The sequence below is a fragment of the Pezoporus wallicus genome, unplaced genomic scaffold (genome assembly GCF_028554395.1).
Source record: "Pezoporus wallicus isolate ANWC-B61680 ecotype Strahan unplaced genomic scaffold, APGP_CSIRO_Pwel_v1 contig_8232, whole genome shotgun sequence".
NCBI classification, from domain to species: domain Eukaryota; kingdom Metazoa; phylum Chordata; class Aves; order Psittaciformes; family Psittacidae; genus Pezoporus; species Pezoporus wallicus.
Genome location: NW_026637105.1, coordinates 83,418 through 99,773, shown reverse-complemented (window position 1 = coordinate 99,773; position 16,356 = coordinate 83,418). Strand labels below are relative to the sequence as shown.

At 47.8% G+C, this 16,356-nt stretch overlaps 2 protein-coding genes across 9 annotated transcripts in view; both read left to right on the top strand.

Annotated features, from left to right (window-relative positions):
• The window catches only part of KHDRBS1 (KH RNA binding domain containing, signal transduction associated 1), a 23,216-nt gene extending 15,892 nt beyond the window's left edge, over nt 1-7,324 (top strand). For 2 of the 4 annotated variants that reach the window (XM_057403423.1, XM_057403424.1), the window contains one exon: nt 530-1,841. In XM_057403423.1, the coding sequence (XP_057259406.1) occupies nt 530-627 (98 nt within the window). In that variant the 3' untranslated portion in view covers nt 628-1,841. Of the gene's footprint in view, nt 1-529; nt 1,842-3,334; nt 3,397-4,702; nt 5,760-7,100 lie in introns of those variants that run through there. The other 2 variants (XR_008971465.1, XR_008971464.1) reach the window with 2 other exon arrangements.
• On the top strand, nt 650-16,356 carry TMEM39B (transmembrane protein 39B). Of its 5 annotated transcripts, none has more exons than XM_057403418.1 (10): nt 650-724; nt 3,335-3,396; nt 9,532-9,740; nt 11,579-11,798; nt 12,188-12,271; nt 12,895-13,049; nt 13,646-13,982; nt 14,782-14,969; nt 15,394-15,514; nt 15,982-16,356. In XM_057403418.1, the coding sequence occupies exons 3-10, from the start codon at nt 9,613-9,615 to the stop codon at nt 16,216-16,218; spliced, it is 1,470 nt and encodes a 489-aa protein (XP_057259401.1). In that variant the 5' UTR covers nt 650-724; nt 3,335-3,396; nt 9,532-9,612; the 3' UTR covers nt 16,219-16,356. The 5 variants fall into 5 exon arrangements, with proteins under 5 accessions (XP_057259401.1, XP_057259402.1, XP_057259403.1 ...); XM_057403420.1 differs by lacking the exons at nt 650-724; nt 3,335-3,396 and adding exons at nt 7,473-7,574; nt 8,693-8,801; XM_057403419.1 differs by lacking the exons at nt 650-724; nt 3,335-3,396 and adding an exon at nt 7,468-7,574.

Sequence of the window (16,356 nt, the reverse complement as noted above, 5' to 3'; positions counted from 1 at the left end):
TGCTACCTGTAGCTGTCCCCCCAGCCAGACCCCAGGTTAGAGATGCTGCTGGCCACCAGCCTGAGGGGCTGTGGATGTTGCCACCTTTGCCACAGCCAGCTGCCAGTGCTGCCCTGTGAACTGGCTTTGGCTCTGCTGGAGGTAATGACCTCTAAAAGGCACTGGGTTTGTCCAAGTTGGTACTGAGCTGGGCTGTCAGGGCTGCAGGCTTCCCAGGATCCCACACAAGTGCCTTTTTTCCCACAGTGTCAGAAGGAATGTGGTTTAGTGATGGACTTGGCAGTGCTGGGTTAGTGGTTGGACTCAAGGGTACTTTCCAACCTGAATGATTTTGTGTGCTGCGAACAAGAGGTTTTGGTGGACCACAGGGTACTTTGCAGACTAATTTTGGGGTGAAACCACTCTGAAGATGCCCCATGCTGCTGTATCGACTCTGGAGGAAAGCCCGTCCATCCAGCACCACAGCTCCCTCCACGCCCTTGACTCACAGCACTCCACCATCCTTGACATATCCCTCTCTTTTCCACAGGGCAAGATGACTGGAATGGAACGAGGCCCTCCCTGAAGGCCCCGCCGGCCAGGCCAGTGAAGGGGGCCTACAGAGAGCACCCATACGGACGTTATTAAAAAGCAAACATGAGGGAAAAATATCAGTTATGAGCAAACAGTTGTTACTGATTCTTGTATCTCCCAGGATTCCCGTTGCTTTACCCACACCAGACAAGTAATTGTCTAACTGTTTTTCTTCGTGGCCCTTTTTCTCCCACTCCATCCTCACCCTGCATTCTGGCTTCTGTACGTAGTATTTTAAAATGAGTTAAATAGATTTAGAGGAGCAACTTCCAGTTCTTTTTGTTTTGTCCTTTTTTTAAGTGTGTAGGTGGCTTTTCTTTCTTTGTTGTTTAGCTAAAACACAAACTGTAACTTTTTTTAAGAAAAAGAAAAAAGTTGAGTTAAAAATGTTAGTTTCAGAAGTGACATGCTTTGCTTAGCAGTTACAAAATTAAGGTTTTGTTAACCCCTTCACTTTGGTTTTAAGGAACCCATAAAAGTTGTAGTTGCAGAATCCCAAAGTAGGCTACATTTCAAAATTCAGGGCTGTTTTTAAGAACTAATAGCATAATGTAACGGTAGTAGCTGCCACCGTTTAAAAGTAACCTCAGATGTCAGAATTTCCTTAAAAGCAGATTGCTGGTGAATTCTAAGTTTAAATTTTAATATGAAGGATCCTCAAACAAATTAAATAGTTGGGGTTTTTTTATTATTAATTTATTTTAAGGTAATTGACTTAAAAAAAAAAACCAACCAAATTAGGTTTATAAAATTGACTTTTCTTATGTGGGTTTTGAAATCTAGCCCCGAACGTGCGGTGTTGAGAGATGCTTGGGAAGCAGATTTTCCAGTGTAAAGGGGTTCTTAGTTTGGTTCTGTATGAAGAGCTTGGAAGGGAAAACCAAATCAAAGCATGGATCTAATTGCCCAGTGTTTGATTAGAAAGCAGAGTAAAAGTGCCGTTTTATTCCTCTAGTTCTTGGGGCAGATAAATCAGCTCTAGTTTAAAACCGACATAAGTGTTGATGTTAGCGATCCATTGCGTTGTTCAAGTGTATCTCAACACTAGCTTTGCATAAAAAGGGACACTGCAGCTGAAAAAAAAATGAGGAAAAGCTTCACTTTGTACATAGGATAAAGTCCTAATTGGATTTGTACACTGTCCTCCCACTCTGTTCCTGAAGATTAAATGCTACATGTGTAAGTCTGCCTAACTAGGTAGCTAAAACTTGTCAAAATGTCTGCCTCAGTTTGTCAATAAAGTTTAGTCCTTTTTTAATCAAAGTAAATGTGATGAATTGTCATTTTTTTGGTTGAGAGCTAAAATAGCTATTTATATTTTTTTCATTCAGATAAATTTAAATTAACACTAAAGCTAATTGTCTTTTTAAAACCTGGAGACATTCTAAACCACGGTCGTTTGTGTAATCCTCACAAAAAAAATCTCACCAAGCCCATTGAGCTTCAGTTAAAAAGGAGAGGAAAAAAAAAAAGGCAAAAGAAAAGCAAATTTGTTTTTCACCCCCTGGAAGTTGTTGCAATCAGTTTGATCCTGGGCTATGGCAGGAATCTGTCCTTAGGAAAGTAGTCATGGTTCTTTGCTGAATTACCAATTCAGATTTCAGCCTCACCAGGCTATTCCATGCTGCAGACTCCAGATTGAGTCTGAAATGGCTGGTTTAAACGTAGCGTGACAAAATGAGCGCTGAAAATTCCAAGGCTCAGCTGCCACCAGGAGGAGAAGGAAGGTTGCTTTCTGCTTCATGTTAACACCCCTACCCCCCTTGGCTAAGCCCTTCCGTCTTACAGTGGCCTTTCTTTGGAAAGCCACATAAAAATGTAGCTTTTTGTTTGAGAAGGTGCTCCAGTTGCTGCTCATATCTTTCTGCAAGGGTGTGTCTGTCTAGAGATAGAATAGAATAGCTTAAACTGCTGCTTATATATGAAAAAGGGTTTGTATTTCCCATCTGCAAAATGAATCTGGCATTCCAGGGGGAGAGAATTAAACTGCTCGGGGGTGAAAAATAGAGCATTAGGAACCAAACTGCCTGTAGTAGTGCATGATTGAGGGGAATACTTTAAAACAAAAAGTTGTATTTGTAGATTGTTATTAAAGTGTAAATAACGGCATTTTCAACACTGGTTTGGAGTCAGCTTTCAGGGCATAATGTCTTGCTTGATGAAAAGATCACCCTATGCCCCCCTTTTAAAGGAAAATTATCGCAGGAGAATCAGGATGTGTAAAGCTAACATGCATCGCAAAGCCCAAAAGGTAACCTAAATGTCTGATTTTAATAGCACATTTCTCTTTTACATAAACTGCGACGGCAACTTGCATAAACTTTATTGAACCAATTCTTCAGATGTTAATTTTAGTGTAAAAAAAAATGGCAAAAAATTGTTTAAAATAAACATTAAAAACACCCAAACCACGTGCTTCTGCATAAATCAGCAATAACTTTAATAACATGCCCTTTGAAACTGTAACGTAATGTGGGCAAAAAGGAATCGGCAAGCTTAAATCTCAAGGGATGTAAAATGACAGCGGATATAGATAGTCCTGCTACTGCCAACAACAAAATTCTGCTCAGTTACTTAAACATGTAAAATGATGGCCCTTTTTAGACCCCGATATTGCTATTTACTGCAAAATGCCCAAAGCTCAGCTTAAGTTGCATGTTTTCCTTCCTGTGTAATTGCATGCAGGAATCTCTCTGGGTTTTTTATCTTCTTTTGATTTGTGCTTGCCTTTGGGACACTCACAAATGTCTTCAATTTACAGGAGTCAAGAGTGCACCGTGCCGAATCACTTGGGTGAGGGCGAGCAGGGGCACCATGAAGTGGGTGAGTTTATTTATTTTTGCAACCCATTGCAAGCTGCTAATGTGTTCTGTGTGGGAACGGGGTGGGGGTAGGGAGGGCACCATCTGAGCTGTGAAATCAAAGCCATTCTTGCTATATGCATAAATAAATTACTCTGGAAGGCTGGTTACATGACTGATGCTCTTGCAGAGGTCACAGTGTGGAGGAAGCTTTGGTACATACCTGTGTAAAGCTCTCCCACTGAGATTCCGGAGAGAAGGAGGTTTAGGTGTGTTTGAAGAGATGGAAATGTGGGGAGATGTGTGTCTTAGAGCCAGTTCCTAGCTGAGATACCTCCAGGAGGGTGCTGTCAGCATCAGGGGCTGTTGAAATTGTTATCCAATGCTCTAGAAACAGAGCAGCCTGATAGGAATTCTTATGTGAACCCATAATGTATTAAAATTGCAAACTGCAGGTTTTCGATCGGATGCTGCCCAGCTAGATCTTGCTAGTTCTACCCCATCTATGTCTCCATCACTTCTGGAATGGGATCTGGCTACTGGCTTTTGTCCGATATCATTGCCAGAGATGGTTCCATCAGTGGTCCTGCCAGACTGACTGGGACACGTTTAGCTCAGAGCCCTGCAGGGCTGCACACCTGTTGTCAGTGGGTAACATCATGAGCCTTCAGGAGGAATGCTGGACCCCCATCACCTTTGGGTGCTGGTGCTGAAGAGCACTCACAGCAGTGGGGCTCCCTCTGTCGGCTGCTCTGGCCTCACTGATGTGCTAAATCTCCAATAAATACCTTAATAACTGCATACAAGTGCTCCCATACCAAGTGGCACCTTGCACCATGCACGAGTAGAGAGACCTGCACACACAGCAAGGGCACATCTCCCCAGGGCCCAAAGGCAGAAGCTGGAAGCATTTCCTTTCTAGACAGCTCATCGCTTTCTGTCCAAGCTCAAGGTCCATAAATAAAAGAACAAAGAATCAAGTCCTTGCCATGTTGAAGAAGTCAAATGGCTTCAAAAGACAACTGTGAAAAGCCTTGGGCATAGGACAGAGAAGGACATAAGTCTTATATGGAAATTTAAAGCTACCAAATGAGCTTCTCTTATCTTAGGAACATGAGGAAAGAGGATAGCAGAGGATAGTGGAAATGCAAGAGTGAAATTACCCTTAAGTTTTCAACTCAAAAATTGAATCTGTAGTTTTCTGCTAGGGAAAATTATAACACGTCTGGATTTGTGGCCTGTTTATTGAATGCATCTTCATTTACAATGTAATTGGAACATCAATTTGTATGGTGGTGTACCAATCTTTCCCATTTCTTTCTTAATAGGCACAGCTTTTATATCAAGTGGAAAAGATTTGATAGAGATCATCTATTATGATGCAGTTTTTTACCAGTAGAAGTGGATCTTGTGACACTGCCTTTGGAGTAGCACAGCTTGGTTGTGCATTGCATTTGTTGCATGTTTATGTAGAAGACTTTCATGTTATGGAGGAACGTAAATCTTAATCTACTGAAATAACTCTATATGGGAAAAGTTTTTTGAAAACATGCCCTGCATCAGACGTCTTCCTCCCTCTCATAGCATTCCTGCATTTAGATTTTAGCCTGGAGTCTGCAGATGCTAATTTGAGGTCCCAAAATAGCCATTGGCACTTGATGTGTCTCTTGGAGGTAATCCAATTAGCCAGGCATTCCAAGGGTGATCCAGGACTGAAATTAGTCAGAGGTAGAGATTCCTTTGAGTGCTGAAGGCTGAGTCACTTAAATAACCTTCCTGTTTCTACTGGCAGGTACCTGCTGGAGGTGGTAATCTGGCTCTGAGCTCACGAGCACCAGTGATCTTTCATTTCCTGCTTTCCCCAAAGGGCTAATCCATATCTTATTATTTGTAGGATTTTGGTAAAGACCATAAACAAGATGAAGGCCGCAACTGTACTTGGTGCTGTGGGGTGTGATGTGCAGCAATGGTCACCTCTCCTCTCTGGAGGGGTTTCCCAACAATTCTGTTGTTTCCAAGAGTCACATAGCTCTAGAAACACTCTCTTGCAGTGACTGCTCTGTGCCTCCACAGTCCCATCTCCTCTGGTCCATGCTTCCAGCTCTTTGGTGTAAACACTCAGGCTGGCCTTGCTTGGAGCTGCCACAGACTTGGACTTGACTCTTCCTTGGTGATATCTCACCATGCACAGTGGTTCATAGTCAGTATGTTGGGCAGCAGCAAGAGTGGGAACCAGAGCTTTCAGGGAAAAACACTCCGACTGGTATCACAGAGATATCTCCCAGTGGCTTTTCCTGCACGGAGGCTGTCATTCCCTGCCCGTTCCTTATGCCTGGTTTCAAGTTGCTGTTTGGATTATTAAATAAAGCAAATTGCTATGAGCTTGCTTTTATAACTTAGGGTATTCTAATGTTTAACTTAAACCACTGTTCTTTCAGTAAGGCTAAGGCATTATCTTGACACAGCCCTGTCAAACTCTCTGTTTGGTAGATGGGGTTTGAGAGCACAGCTGGATTCCCCACTCGGCTGTTGAAGCAAATGATTCCTTTAGTACAGAAAGAAGGTTTAAATTTGTACGAGAGCATCTGTCACAAGCAGAGCCAAGAGGAAGAGTTCAGATGTGTGCATCTTCCTTCCCTCACCCCATGCCAGTGCCCTCCTCCAGAACACCAGGGCTGAGGGTGATTCCTGCAGCCAGTGATCAACCTTCTGAGCAGCCCTGGAGGAGGAGGGTTACAAGGAACAAGTACATATGGTGTTCTTGGGGAGGAAGATGGGGCTTAGGGAAATACTTTAATTGATAAGCCTCTACCATCTTGGGTGAGATGTTGGACACATGCCCCGTTTGTAAGCTTTGAGGGGAAGGAATTCCTGCAGGTTACCCTGGGCCCGTGGGAGCTCCCATCTCTGATGTAGATGTTACTCCTTTCTACTCAGGAAATTCAGTTACTGTGAGCACAGAGCAGAAACCTTTGCTGTTACTGCTCAGTTGAGGCTTCTATTGCTACCATATGTTTTACTGAAAGTGTTTGTCTCTGTGCTCATTTTGTTCCTTTTGCAAAGTCGGATGAATCTCCTGATGAGATGATTACAGATCTGATAAAGGAAGGTTAAGATGCTGTTTGCTCTGCTGCGGCTGGGAAATAGGAACCTGCCAGCTCTTGGTGAGTGTTGGAGAACACCAGAGTGTTGGAGAGCTTCTTGGCAGCCACAGATGCTGGAGAGCACCAGCATGCAGGAGTACTGACATAGAAAGTGTTTTCCAGCAAAGCTGCTGCTTTACTGCTGGCTTCAGAACCAAATACTGCAACCAACAGCTCAGATGCAGTGTTACAGATGCAAACCTGGCATCAGTACAGGTTTGCCTTTATAGAGTTGTCAGTACTGTTGCCTTTAGAGTTGTTCCTGGAGGACTTTGACAGCCTCAGGTGTCTGGATGCTCAGTTTTTTTGATGGCTTTGCATGATAAGAGGTTTCAAAACCAGTAAGAAATGAAAGACTGTCCTGATGAAAGGTCTTTAACTGCAGAGATGGACAGGGTTTGGAGCAAGATGGCACAGGGTTGGAGCTGGATGAGCTTTAAGGTCTCTTCCAACCCAAACCATTCCATGATTCTATGAAAGGGCAAGAACTGCAGAGATTTCCCCATGAAAGCTCATTAATCAGTAGAGGTGGCCCTGTGAAAGTTCATTAATTGCCTCCAGCCCAGACGCAGGTGATTCTCAGGGTTGTATAATGCTCCATCTGCACTCAAGCGTCAAAACACCCACGACTTAAGGAAATCAGTGGAAAACACCACACGTGGCTGGTGGAGATGGTGAAAGCTGATCAAGGTGAATCACAGCATTAAAATAACTCACAGAGGAGATGGCTGGCAGAGTGGGGAGCTGGGGCAGATGTTGGAAGTGATTAGTCATCCCCTCAATAAAGGCCTAATGAGGTTTATTGCCCTGAGGTCTCTCTCTTGTGTCTCTTCCCACCGCGGAGCTGCCGTTCCCGTTCCGTCTGGGGGATGGAGTCGGGGGGGGTCCCAAATCCCCCCCCGAGGTGGGGGGGGGGGGGGGGGGGGGGGGGCGGGCGGGGTTTAGGGGCGGGGGCGTGGCCATGCGGGCGCGCACGCAGGAGGCTTGTCCGCTGCCGGCCGCCATCGCCCCGCCCGCCATATTGTGCCCGGCGCAGGCTGAGCGCGGCCGGAGATGGGTGAGGGGGGCGAGCGGCGGCGGGACTGGGACCGGCACCGGGGCGGGGAGGAGGGAGGACGGGGGTGAACCGGGAGCTGGGGGAAGGGCCGGGCTGCCCGCGGGCCGCTGCAGAGCCCGCAGTTCGCCCCGCCCCGCTGCCGCCGCGAGGGGGGCGGCTCCCGGGCCGCGGCCTGGTCCGGAGTCAGCGGCGCTGCTTCGGAGCCGCGCTCGTCCCTGCAGCCCAGGTGCGTGCTCCTGTAGCTCCTCTGGAGTCCCCTTCCGGAGCCGCTAGTGCTGCTGTGCAGGTTTATCGTGCCCCGGTGCAGTCACCGGAGCCCCCCGGTACTCTCCCGTGGCCTGTGCTGTGAGCCTGTAGCTCTCACTGCAGCCCTGCCTGCTCCCCGAGGCCTTTATAGCCCCCACTGCTCTCTCATCGCCCCTACTACTCCCCGTGTGCCCCCCGCTGCTCTCTTGTGGTCTCTGCTTGTGCCCGCAGATTTCCCCTTTCTACCCTGCAGCCTCTGCCTGCATCCTTGGAGTGTTTGTGGCTCCTGCCTGCACCCCTCTAGACGTTACAGCCCCTGTCCTCTGCCCTCACAGCCGCCACTGCCCCTTCAGAGCCCACAGTGAGCTCCTAGAGCCCCTGACCTGCACTCCTGCACCTCCCAAGTGTCTCCCCCAGCTCTCTACTCAGGCCCAGCACTTGCATCCTACAGCCTTCCCCTCTCAGACTCTCTTGTCGTGGTGTTGTGGGTGTCGAACTCACTGTTTTGAGGTCCTGTGCCCCACCCCCACCCCCCCCCCAGCCTGTGTATTGTATCCCTGTGCACAGCCCATCCTGTTCACCGGCATCCCCAGCTCACAAGGACTCTGTGTGCCATGGCACGTACTGGGGTTTCTGCACTTCACTCTGTACTCGCAGCCCTGCAGCCCCCTCTGTGCCCCTGTGATGACACCCACCTTGGGGTGTCTTTGCTTCGCTCAGGTCTGGCTCCAGGCACAACTCCTTTGTGCTCTGTCCCTCATTGTTCAGGACTAGTGCATCACTTGCTGGAGGACTGGAGCTCATCCTAAGCTTTAGACCTTGTTTAAGAGCAATCTCTAATCCTTCAGCAGTTATGTTTTTCCTTTCCCCAGATGCTCAGTGATGCAAACCGGAAATCAGCAGTCAGTAAAAGAAAGGTTGAGCAATTGCTACGGCCTGATCTGGGTTTCTTCACAGCTCAGATTTCACTTGCAGTAGCTGGTGTGTTATCACCTGGCCTTTTGCTATGGTCTGTAGATCTAAGGTTAAACAGGATCTAGAGGGAGGGCCTTGTTATGGGTGTTATGGTTTACACTGACAAGAAAGCACTAGAAAAGCTAACACTGGACTGACGTCTTCTTGAGCTCCGTGCCATCCAAACATACAACAAAATACAGCTGTAAAAGTGCTAGTTATTTTTTTCCCTCTTAAAGGAGCAAAGCAGGAAGAAGCCCCTTTGTGTGCTCTTCTGGTATCCCTTTAAAAGACTTGTGAATCTTTTGATTCCAGAACAAAAATGGGCAAAAGGGGACCTAGGTAGAACCCCCAGTTTACTCAATCCTTTGGGCAAATTATTTAGCATCTCCATAAGTGTATTTGCTCTGCCTGTAAAACAGGGATAACACCACAGCCATGCAGATTGAGTTCCTTGTAAACTGCTTTGGGTTGGGAGAGAGGCATGAAAAGCTGCTTCCTGCTCCCCTGGAAGCCTGCATACACTAGGCTTTAGACTCAGTGAATTCGCAGCACCTTGACAAGCTGCTGCATGTCCAGGAGTCAGGAGCTATCTGGAGCTGCATCTATAGCCTGTGGCAAATACAGGAGGTGTAGAAAGGGGCTGAGCAAAGTGATCCTGCTTTTTCCTGCAAGGCAGCAGTGTGAGCGATGGGTTATGGCTGACACTGGGGGCGGGAAGCAGGTGAGCCTTAAATGATAAACCTTTTCCATTCAGTTCTAAGGCCTGCAGACGTCACCAGGCGGTGAAGAGCAGAGAAGGCACCTGGCAGAAGAGCCCTGTGCTCCCTCTGTTATTATGGCAGGGGGAAGACGGGGCCCCAACCGGACGTCCTACTGCCGGAATCCCCTCTGTGATCCCGGTGCCGCTGGCAGCTCTGGCCACGCCACGAGTTCCTCTGTCACGGGCGTGCGCTCACGCACCAGGTACATCCAGCTCGCATGTCCTCACACCAGCTGCTCCTCAGCAAGCTGTGAGACCACCTCTGTGTCCCCATATCACACACTGCTGCTTCTCCTGGGGCTCAGCATCTGTTGCCTCCCAGTGTCTAGCTGGGATCCTCTTTCTCCGGTAGCAGTGTCCATGCTACGTGTTCTAACTGGGATAATGTGAGTTCTGATTTCCCTGAGTGCTTTATCAGAGTGTGACAGGCTGCCAGGAGACAAATCTTTCTTCAAAGCCTTACTCTGGAGTTCAGGCTGTTACATCTCTTGAGCCCTGAAGTTAACATCAGTCTAGGGTAGAATTTAGCCAGGTCAGGTGATGTGTAGGCTGTGTTTGGGTTTTTTTGCAGGTTATAACCTAGCTGGTTCGTTGCATTTCTGCAACTGAAGTAGAGAGGAGGAAGGAGAAGCAGAGTGCCAACAGCAGTGCATAAGCAGCAGGTGCCTTTTTATGAACTCTCTGTGAAGAAAATGTGAGATCTGTCTTAACATGCTCCTTGCTTACAGCCCCAGGCCAAGAAATTTATAGGGATACAGTTATTCAAAAAAGCTATTGCAAGGCCACAGACGATGAAGCAATCCACCTTGTACTTACTTTGCTGTGAGAGCACACACAGAGGTCCTTGTCATGAGTAGGTAATGTGGTACAAATCCACACCCCAGTGTGCCTCCAAGGATTCACCTCTGATAGCCATACCCTCTGATACAGTATCAGAGCGTAGCCGTACCCTCTGTGGTAGCCTCCATCACCTACATGGCAGTCCAGGCTGAGAAGTCCCAAAGTGCTTTATATGTGAGTGAGACCGTTGGTGCTGCTTTTGCAAGAGCACCCTTGGGTCTCGTGTGTCTGTTTCAAGCAGAAAAGGCTTTGTGTTTCTATTTAAAGCCCTTTTCTGGGAAAGGGCTTTAAATAGAATTTAAACGGGAATTCATGTTTGTGTACAGGAACAGAGTTTATTGGTGGATTTATCAGTCCTGAAGAGCTGAATCAGTCTGGGCAGCTTGAGAATGTGGGCATCTCAGAGAGGCAGCTCAGGTTCCTAGAGTTTTCCCTTCATGCACGGCCTTACTTTAGGCCATCAGGAGTGATGCACCGTGTCCACCCCTGGGCTCAAAGGCTGTCTGCAGTCATACTCTGAGACTGTTGTGGTTTCATTTTGGAATTTTCAATAGGAGTTTGTGCTCTCTAGTTCCTTTGAAACCCACACCCAGATTCCTTTGACTGTTGTTATTTAGAGATTGCAAATCAGGAGAGATATATCTAGTGTATATTAATTCCCTTCCCTTTGAGTAAAATGGTTGCTGTCTGGGATTGTGTGCATGCTCACACAGGCATATGCACCTCTGACTATACTTGTTTTTCCTCCATAGTTGAATGAAATTGAAGAATGGGAAAGGGCTTGGGTTTAATTGCTCTGGATTTCATGTTCAAGTACTCTTAGAAATGTAAATAGCAACTTGAGGCCATAAAGCTTCCAATTAATTAAGAGGGCCACTGGTTACCTCTTGAATAGCAAAACACAGCTATGGCTTTTGAACCTGATTCAATGCAAGGGATGTAATGTCAAATGACCTGGTGGTGTAGGCTGGCCTGGTTCCAAATGCTCCTCTCGCTGAGAAAATTCCTGCTCACATCTGCTGTAACAGCCGTCTGAGACACCTTTGGGTGCTTATGCCTCTGGTTTGTGGCAGCCAGTGACCATGAGTCAGCTTAGGTTTCACAGTCAGTATTAGAACACTGTACAGTGTGAGCATGTGGGCTGGAGGACAACACTGTGCTGATCTTGAAGTGACTGCTGGCTTTCACTTTACCTTGACAGGAGTGGTTCAGGCACAGGTCTTTCAAGCCCACCCTTGGCAACTCAGACAGTTGTCCCCCTCCGGCACTGTAAGATCCCAGAGCTGCCTGTGGAGAGGAGTGTGTTGTTTGAGCTTCAGCTCTTCTTCTGTCATCTCGTTGCTCTGTTTGTCCACTACATCAACATCTACAAAACGGTGTGGTGGTACCCACCCTCCCATCCTCCTTCCCACACGTCACTGGTAAGCACTGACGGGCAGCTGGTGGTGGGGATACTCATGGGCTGTCTCCTTGGTCCTTAGACATTGAGTTTTCTAGGTATGTTTGATGCATTCTACATGTGACACTACAGCCCTGGCGGGTTGCTCAAATGACTCTTATTTGGGAAATTTTGGTCAGTGACTGTCTGCTTGGCATTTGACATGGTTTAATGGTGACCTTGGCAGTCCTGGGGTAACGGTTGGACTTACGATCTTAAAGGTCCTTTCCAACCTCGTTGATTCTGTGATTCTGTGCTTCTCATCCTGGAAGAGAGAGTCCAAGGAGAAGAGAATAATTGGGAGCTTCTCTGTCGAATGTGGGTTTCTGGTGCCTGATGGAAAGTAGAATCACTTTGGTTTTGTCACAACAGAACTTTCATCTTATCGACTTCAACGTGCTGACGGTGACAACGATTGTCCTGGCACGCCGGCTGATCAGTGCTATTGTGAAGGAGGTAAAGTCTCCAAGCAGATCTCAGACCTATTCTTTCCTCTCGGGTGAAACGTAAAGCTGTTGCAGTTCCAAACTCTTCTGTCCTTTTCTAAAGAACTTTGTGCTACGTCCAAGTCAGAAACTGAAGCATGGGAAGAACAGAGAACAGAAATGAGTGCCCCAAACCATTGCTGTCCTTCTGTGATTGCTTCTGAATTACTGTCTCAACTGGACTGTAGTATTTCTGCTTTCTTCCTTGTGAAGAACAGTCTTTGGCTCTTTTCCTGTTCTCTTAATTACTCCATCTCTTTGCAAGGAAGAACCAGTGTAGGTCAGTTTCTGCTGACTGTGGTGAGCAGGTCCAGGAGAGTGGTCTGGTCACACTGATAGCTACCACACGTTAACGAGAAACTCTGAAAGCTCTCCTCATCCCAGCTTGAGGAATTAGGTCCGGGTTTATGGAGAGTCCAAATTTCAGCCTTGAGAAAGCCTCTCCTTCCTAGTGAAACAGAGCCTTTCACTAGCTCTTCCTTCACTCATATGAAGTTGATTTCACAGATTGAGTGCTGCTCATTTACTGTTTGCTTCCCGTAGGAAGAGTGGATGAGTCTCCCTTCTGCCCAGCTCCCTCTTCTCCCCCTGCAGGCCTCACAGAGTGGGAAAGTCTCCCTGCCACGTTCTGTTTTCCTGGTGGTCACTCGGTTTGCTGTTCTCACTGGCACAGGCTGGAGTTTGTGTCGATCGATAATTCACCTCTTTAGAACCTACTCTTTCCTTAATCTCCTGTTCCTGTGTTACCCGTAAGTATCTCTTCTGTCACTTGTGTGTGATTTCTAATGTTGCTTCGGTGCAGTGGGTGGTGCTCAGTTGAAATGAAGCCTGAGAGTAAATAAGCACTTGATTGCCTGTTAACAGAATTTAAACTACCCTTTTATGTCCTTCTGTGTCACATTTCTTCTTGGTGGTAGGGCATATAACATTTACCCATATTTCAGCTTTAATGTAAGCATTGATTCGTAGATTGCTCTGGAAAGGATTGTCTGCTTTTCTCATGGTAGTTAAAGAACCTGTGTCTTTGGTTTACTTCAGTCATTGGGTGCCTCTGCCAGGCAGTGAATCAAACAGCTTCCCTGCTTCACGTTAACTAACAAAAGGAAGCCTGTTCTATTTCCAGTAGCTCCCTTTTCTCTAGTAGGTACAGGAGGAATTATCTCAAAAAGCTGAGACTCTGCTTGTGTTTGAGATCAGATTGGTGAAGTTCTTTCCTGGAGTTTATCTAGGTACCAGATGCTGTTTGGGAGGGGGATGTGATCATGATGCTGATCTGCCACCAGCGAAGGCATCACACGGGGAGCTTGTAAGGAAGTAACGGCCTTTCTGCACTTTGCTGCCCCAGGTTTGGCATGTACATTCCCTTCCTTCAGCTCAACTGTGACTTTCGGAAGACGGGGCTCTTCTCCCACGTGGCCAACATCAGTCCTAGGGAGACCAGCGAGGTGACCTCCAGGAGCCGAGACTACCTGAGTGTCCTGAAGGAGACGTGGAAGCAGCACACGCGGCAGATGTACGGCATGGAGGCCATGCCCACGCACGCCTGCTGCCTCTCTCCAGATCTCATCCGCAACGAGGTGGAATACCTGAAAATGGACTTTAACTGGCGGATGAAGGAGGTGCTGGTGAGCTCCATGCTCAGTGCCTACTATGTGGCCTTTGTGCCAGTCTGGTTTGTGAAGGTGAGCAAGGGCCAGCACTGCTCTTGTGGATGCTGCTCCTCCAGGACTGGCTGGGGAGGGTTGCGGAGAGGTGGACACAGAGATGAGGTCTGATTCTTGCTTCTCACTTAGCTGGAACCTGGGAGAGGTCAGTCAGGGGGCTGGTCTGCATGCACAGCCAGCCGTATCAAACCCTTTTAGAGAGGCCGTGTGAAAAGCAAGAAGCAAAGCCATCTAGGTTTAGCTTTGCTTCAACTCCAGGTAACAGAGGACAATATTACCCTGATAAAGTGTATTCTGACTGTCAGGAATGTGTGCATCCCTTTACGAAGGAGCTCTGCCTCTTCCTACTTCCCCATGAAGATGGAAGGACTGCAGGCCACCCAGTCCCCCACACACTGACCTTCTGTGAGGACAGAGCCCTGGGACAAGGGGATTGATTTTAGTAAGGGAGGCAGTAAAAAAGGAGCCTGGACCTTATTAGGATTATTAGCTGTTTTATTTAAGTTCTTGATACGTTGTACAGTGAGATAAATGTCTTATAGTAAATACGTCAGACTTCAGGGGTGAGCCCAAGTCCCTTCCCCTGCAGGGTTGATGCTCCCACCCATCATCAGCTGAATGAGGAGCGTATCAGGAGCTGTCTTCCTGCTTTTGTGATAGGGTAACAGCATATTTTCACTATGGTGTGTTCAGAACTTGTACAGCAGCCATCCTGTGTGGGTGCTTCTTTCTGAAACGGGATCAGTAGCTCTGCACAAAGCCCTCATTTTACCTACCTGAGTGCTTTGTATCACACATTCTTCTTGTCCCCCCACAGAATACTCAGTACTATGACAAGCGCTGGTCATGCGAGCTCTTCCTCCTGGTGTCCATCAGCACATCAGTGATCCTGATGCAGTACCTCCTACCTGCGCGCTACTGTGACCTGCTCCATAAAGCTGCAGCGCACTTGGGCTGCTGGCAGAAGGTCGATCCAGCCCTCTGCTCCAATGTGCTGCAGCATCAGTAAGGAAGCAGCTGACTCCTGGGGCTGGGGCTGGAGTTTTCTCTTAGCTGGCAGGCCTGTTGACGTGAACAGGGATGGGATGGGGAGCTCAGCTTTCCAGCCACCTCTCCTCCTCTTCTTGCTTACAAGAAAGAAAAATGAAGGCAGAGTTGTTGGCTGACACATCTGACAGCGTGCAGACACTGTCTGTGCTGTCCACTTCCAAGTGCAGCAAGCAGATCTCATATTTGGAGATATGCCTTCTGCTTGTTGCCACAAGTAACTGCTGCTTGTCACTGCCATAATTCTGAGCCTCGGTGGCCAAACTCTGGTCTCGCAGCTGTGGAAGTGGCTCATATGTTCTCCTATCTGATGGTGGGACAACAGCAGACCCCCTTTCAGCCATGAAGGTAGAAATCAGAGCGCTCTGCTTGCTCCCTGCAGGTGGACAGAGGAGTGCATGTGGCCCCAGGGAGTGTTGGTGAAACACAGCAAGAACGTATACAAAGCTGTGGGTCATTACAACGTGGCGGTGCCCTCGGACGTCTCGCACTTCCGCTTTCATGTAAGGTCACATCTCTTGCAGTCGTAGAATCCCAGTCTGGTTTGGGTTGAAGGGACCTTAAAGCTCCTCCAGCTCCAACCCCTGCCATGGGCAGGGACACCTTCCACTGGAGCAGCTTGCTCCAAGCCCCTGTGTCCAGCCTGGCCTTGAACACTGCCAGAGATGGGGCAGCCACAGCTTCTCTGGGCAACCTCTTGGTCCTGTCTCCTGAGCGCTGAACTGCCTGAGCTGGCTCTGGTGGGAGAGCTGTCCATGGTGTGCAAGGGTGGCGGAACAGGTTGTGTCTGGCATGTATTATTCTCCCATTGGCACTGCCAGTGGGCAGTTGGTCCCTGCAGCCCAGGGCTCTGTCCAGAGCCACTCAATGGTGAATATTAAGGGAAATCCGAGGGGAATCCCCACAGGCCTCTGCTACATGCATCCTGTGGAAAACACAACCCAAAGGGTCTCATTGTGGTCTCCTACAGTTCTTTTTCAGCAACCCCCTGAGGATCCTCAACATCCTGATTCTGCTGGAAGGAGCCGTCATCTTCTACCAGCTTTACTCACTGATTTCTTCAGAGAAGTGGCACCAGACCATCTCGCTGGCTCTGATCCTCTTCAGCAATTACTACGCCTTCTTCAAGCTGTTGCGTGACCGTCTGGTGCTGGGCAAAGCCTACTCCTACTCTGCCAGCAGAGACTCAGAGCAGAAGTTAAGTTAAACCAATTGCACTGGTGCTCAGCTGATGACGAAAAACAAAACGAGATCCTCAGAGCTTTGTATTTTTGTTACCACTGCTTTTTTTTCTTTGATAACTGATGTAATTAAAAGGAAAAAAAACATATTTTTTTACTCCCAA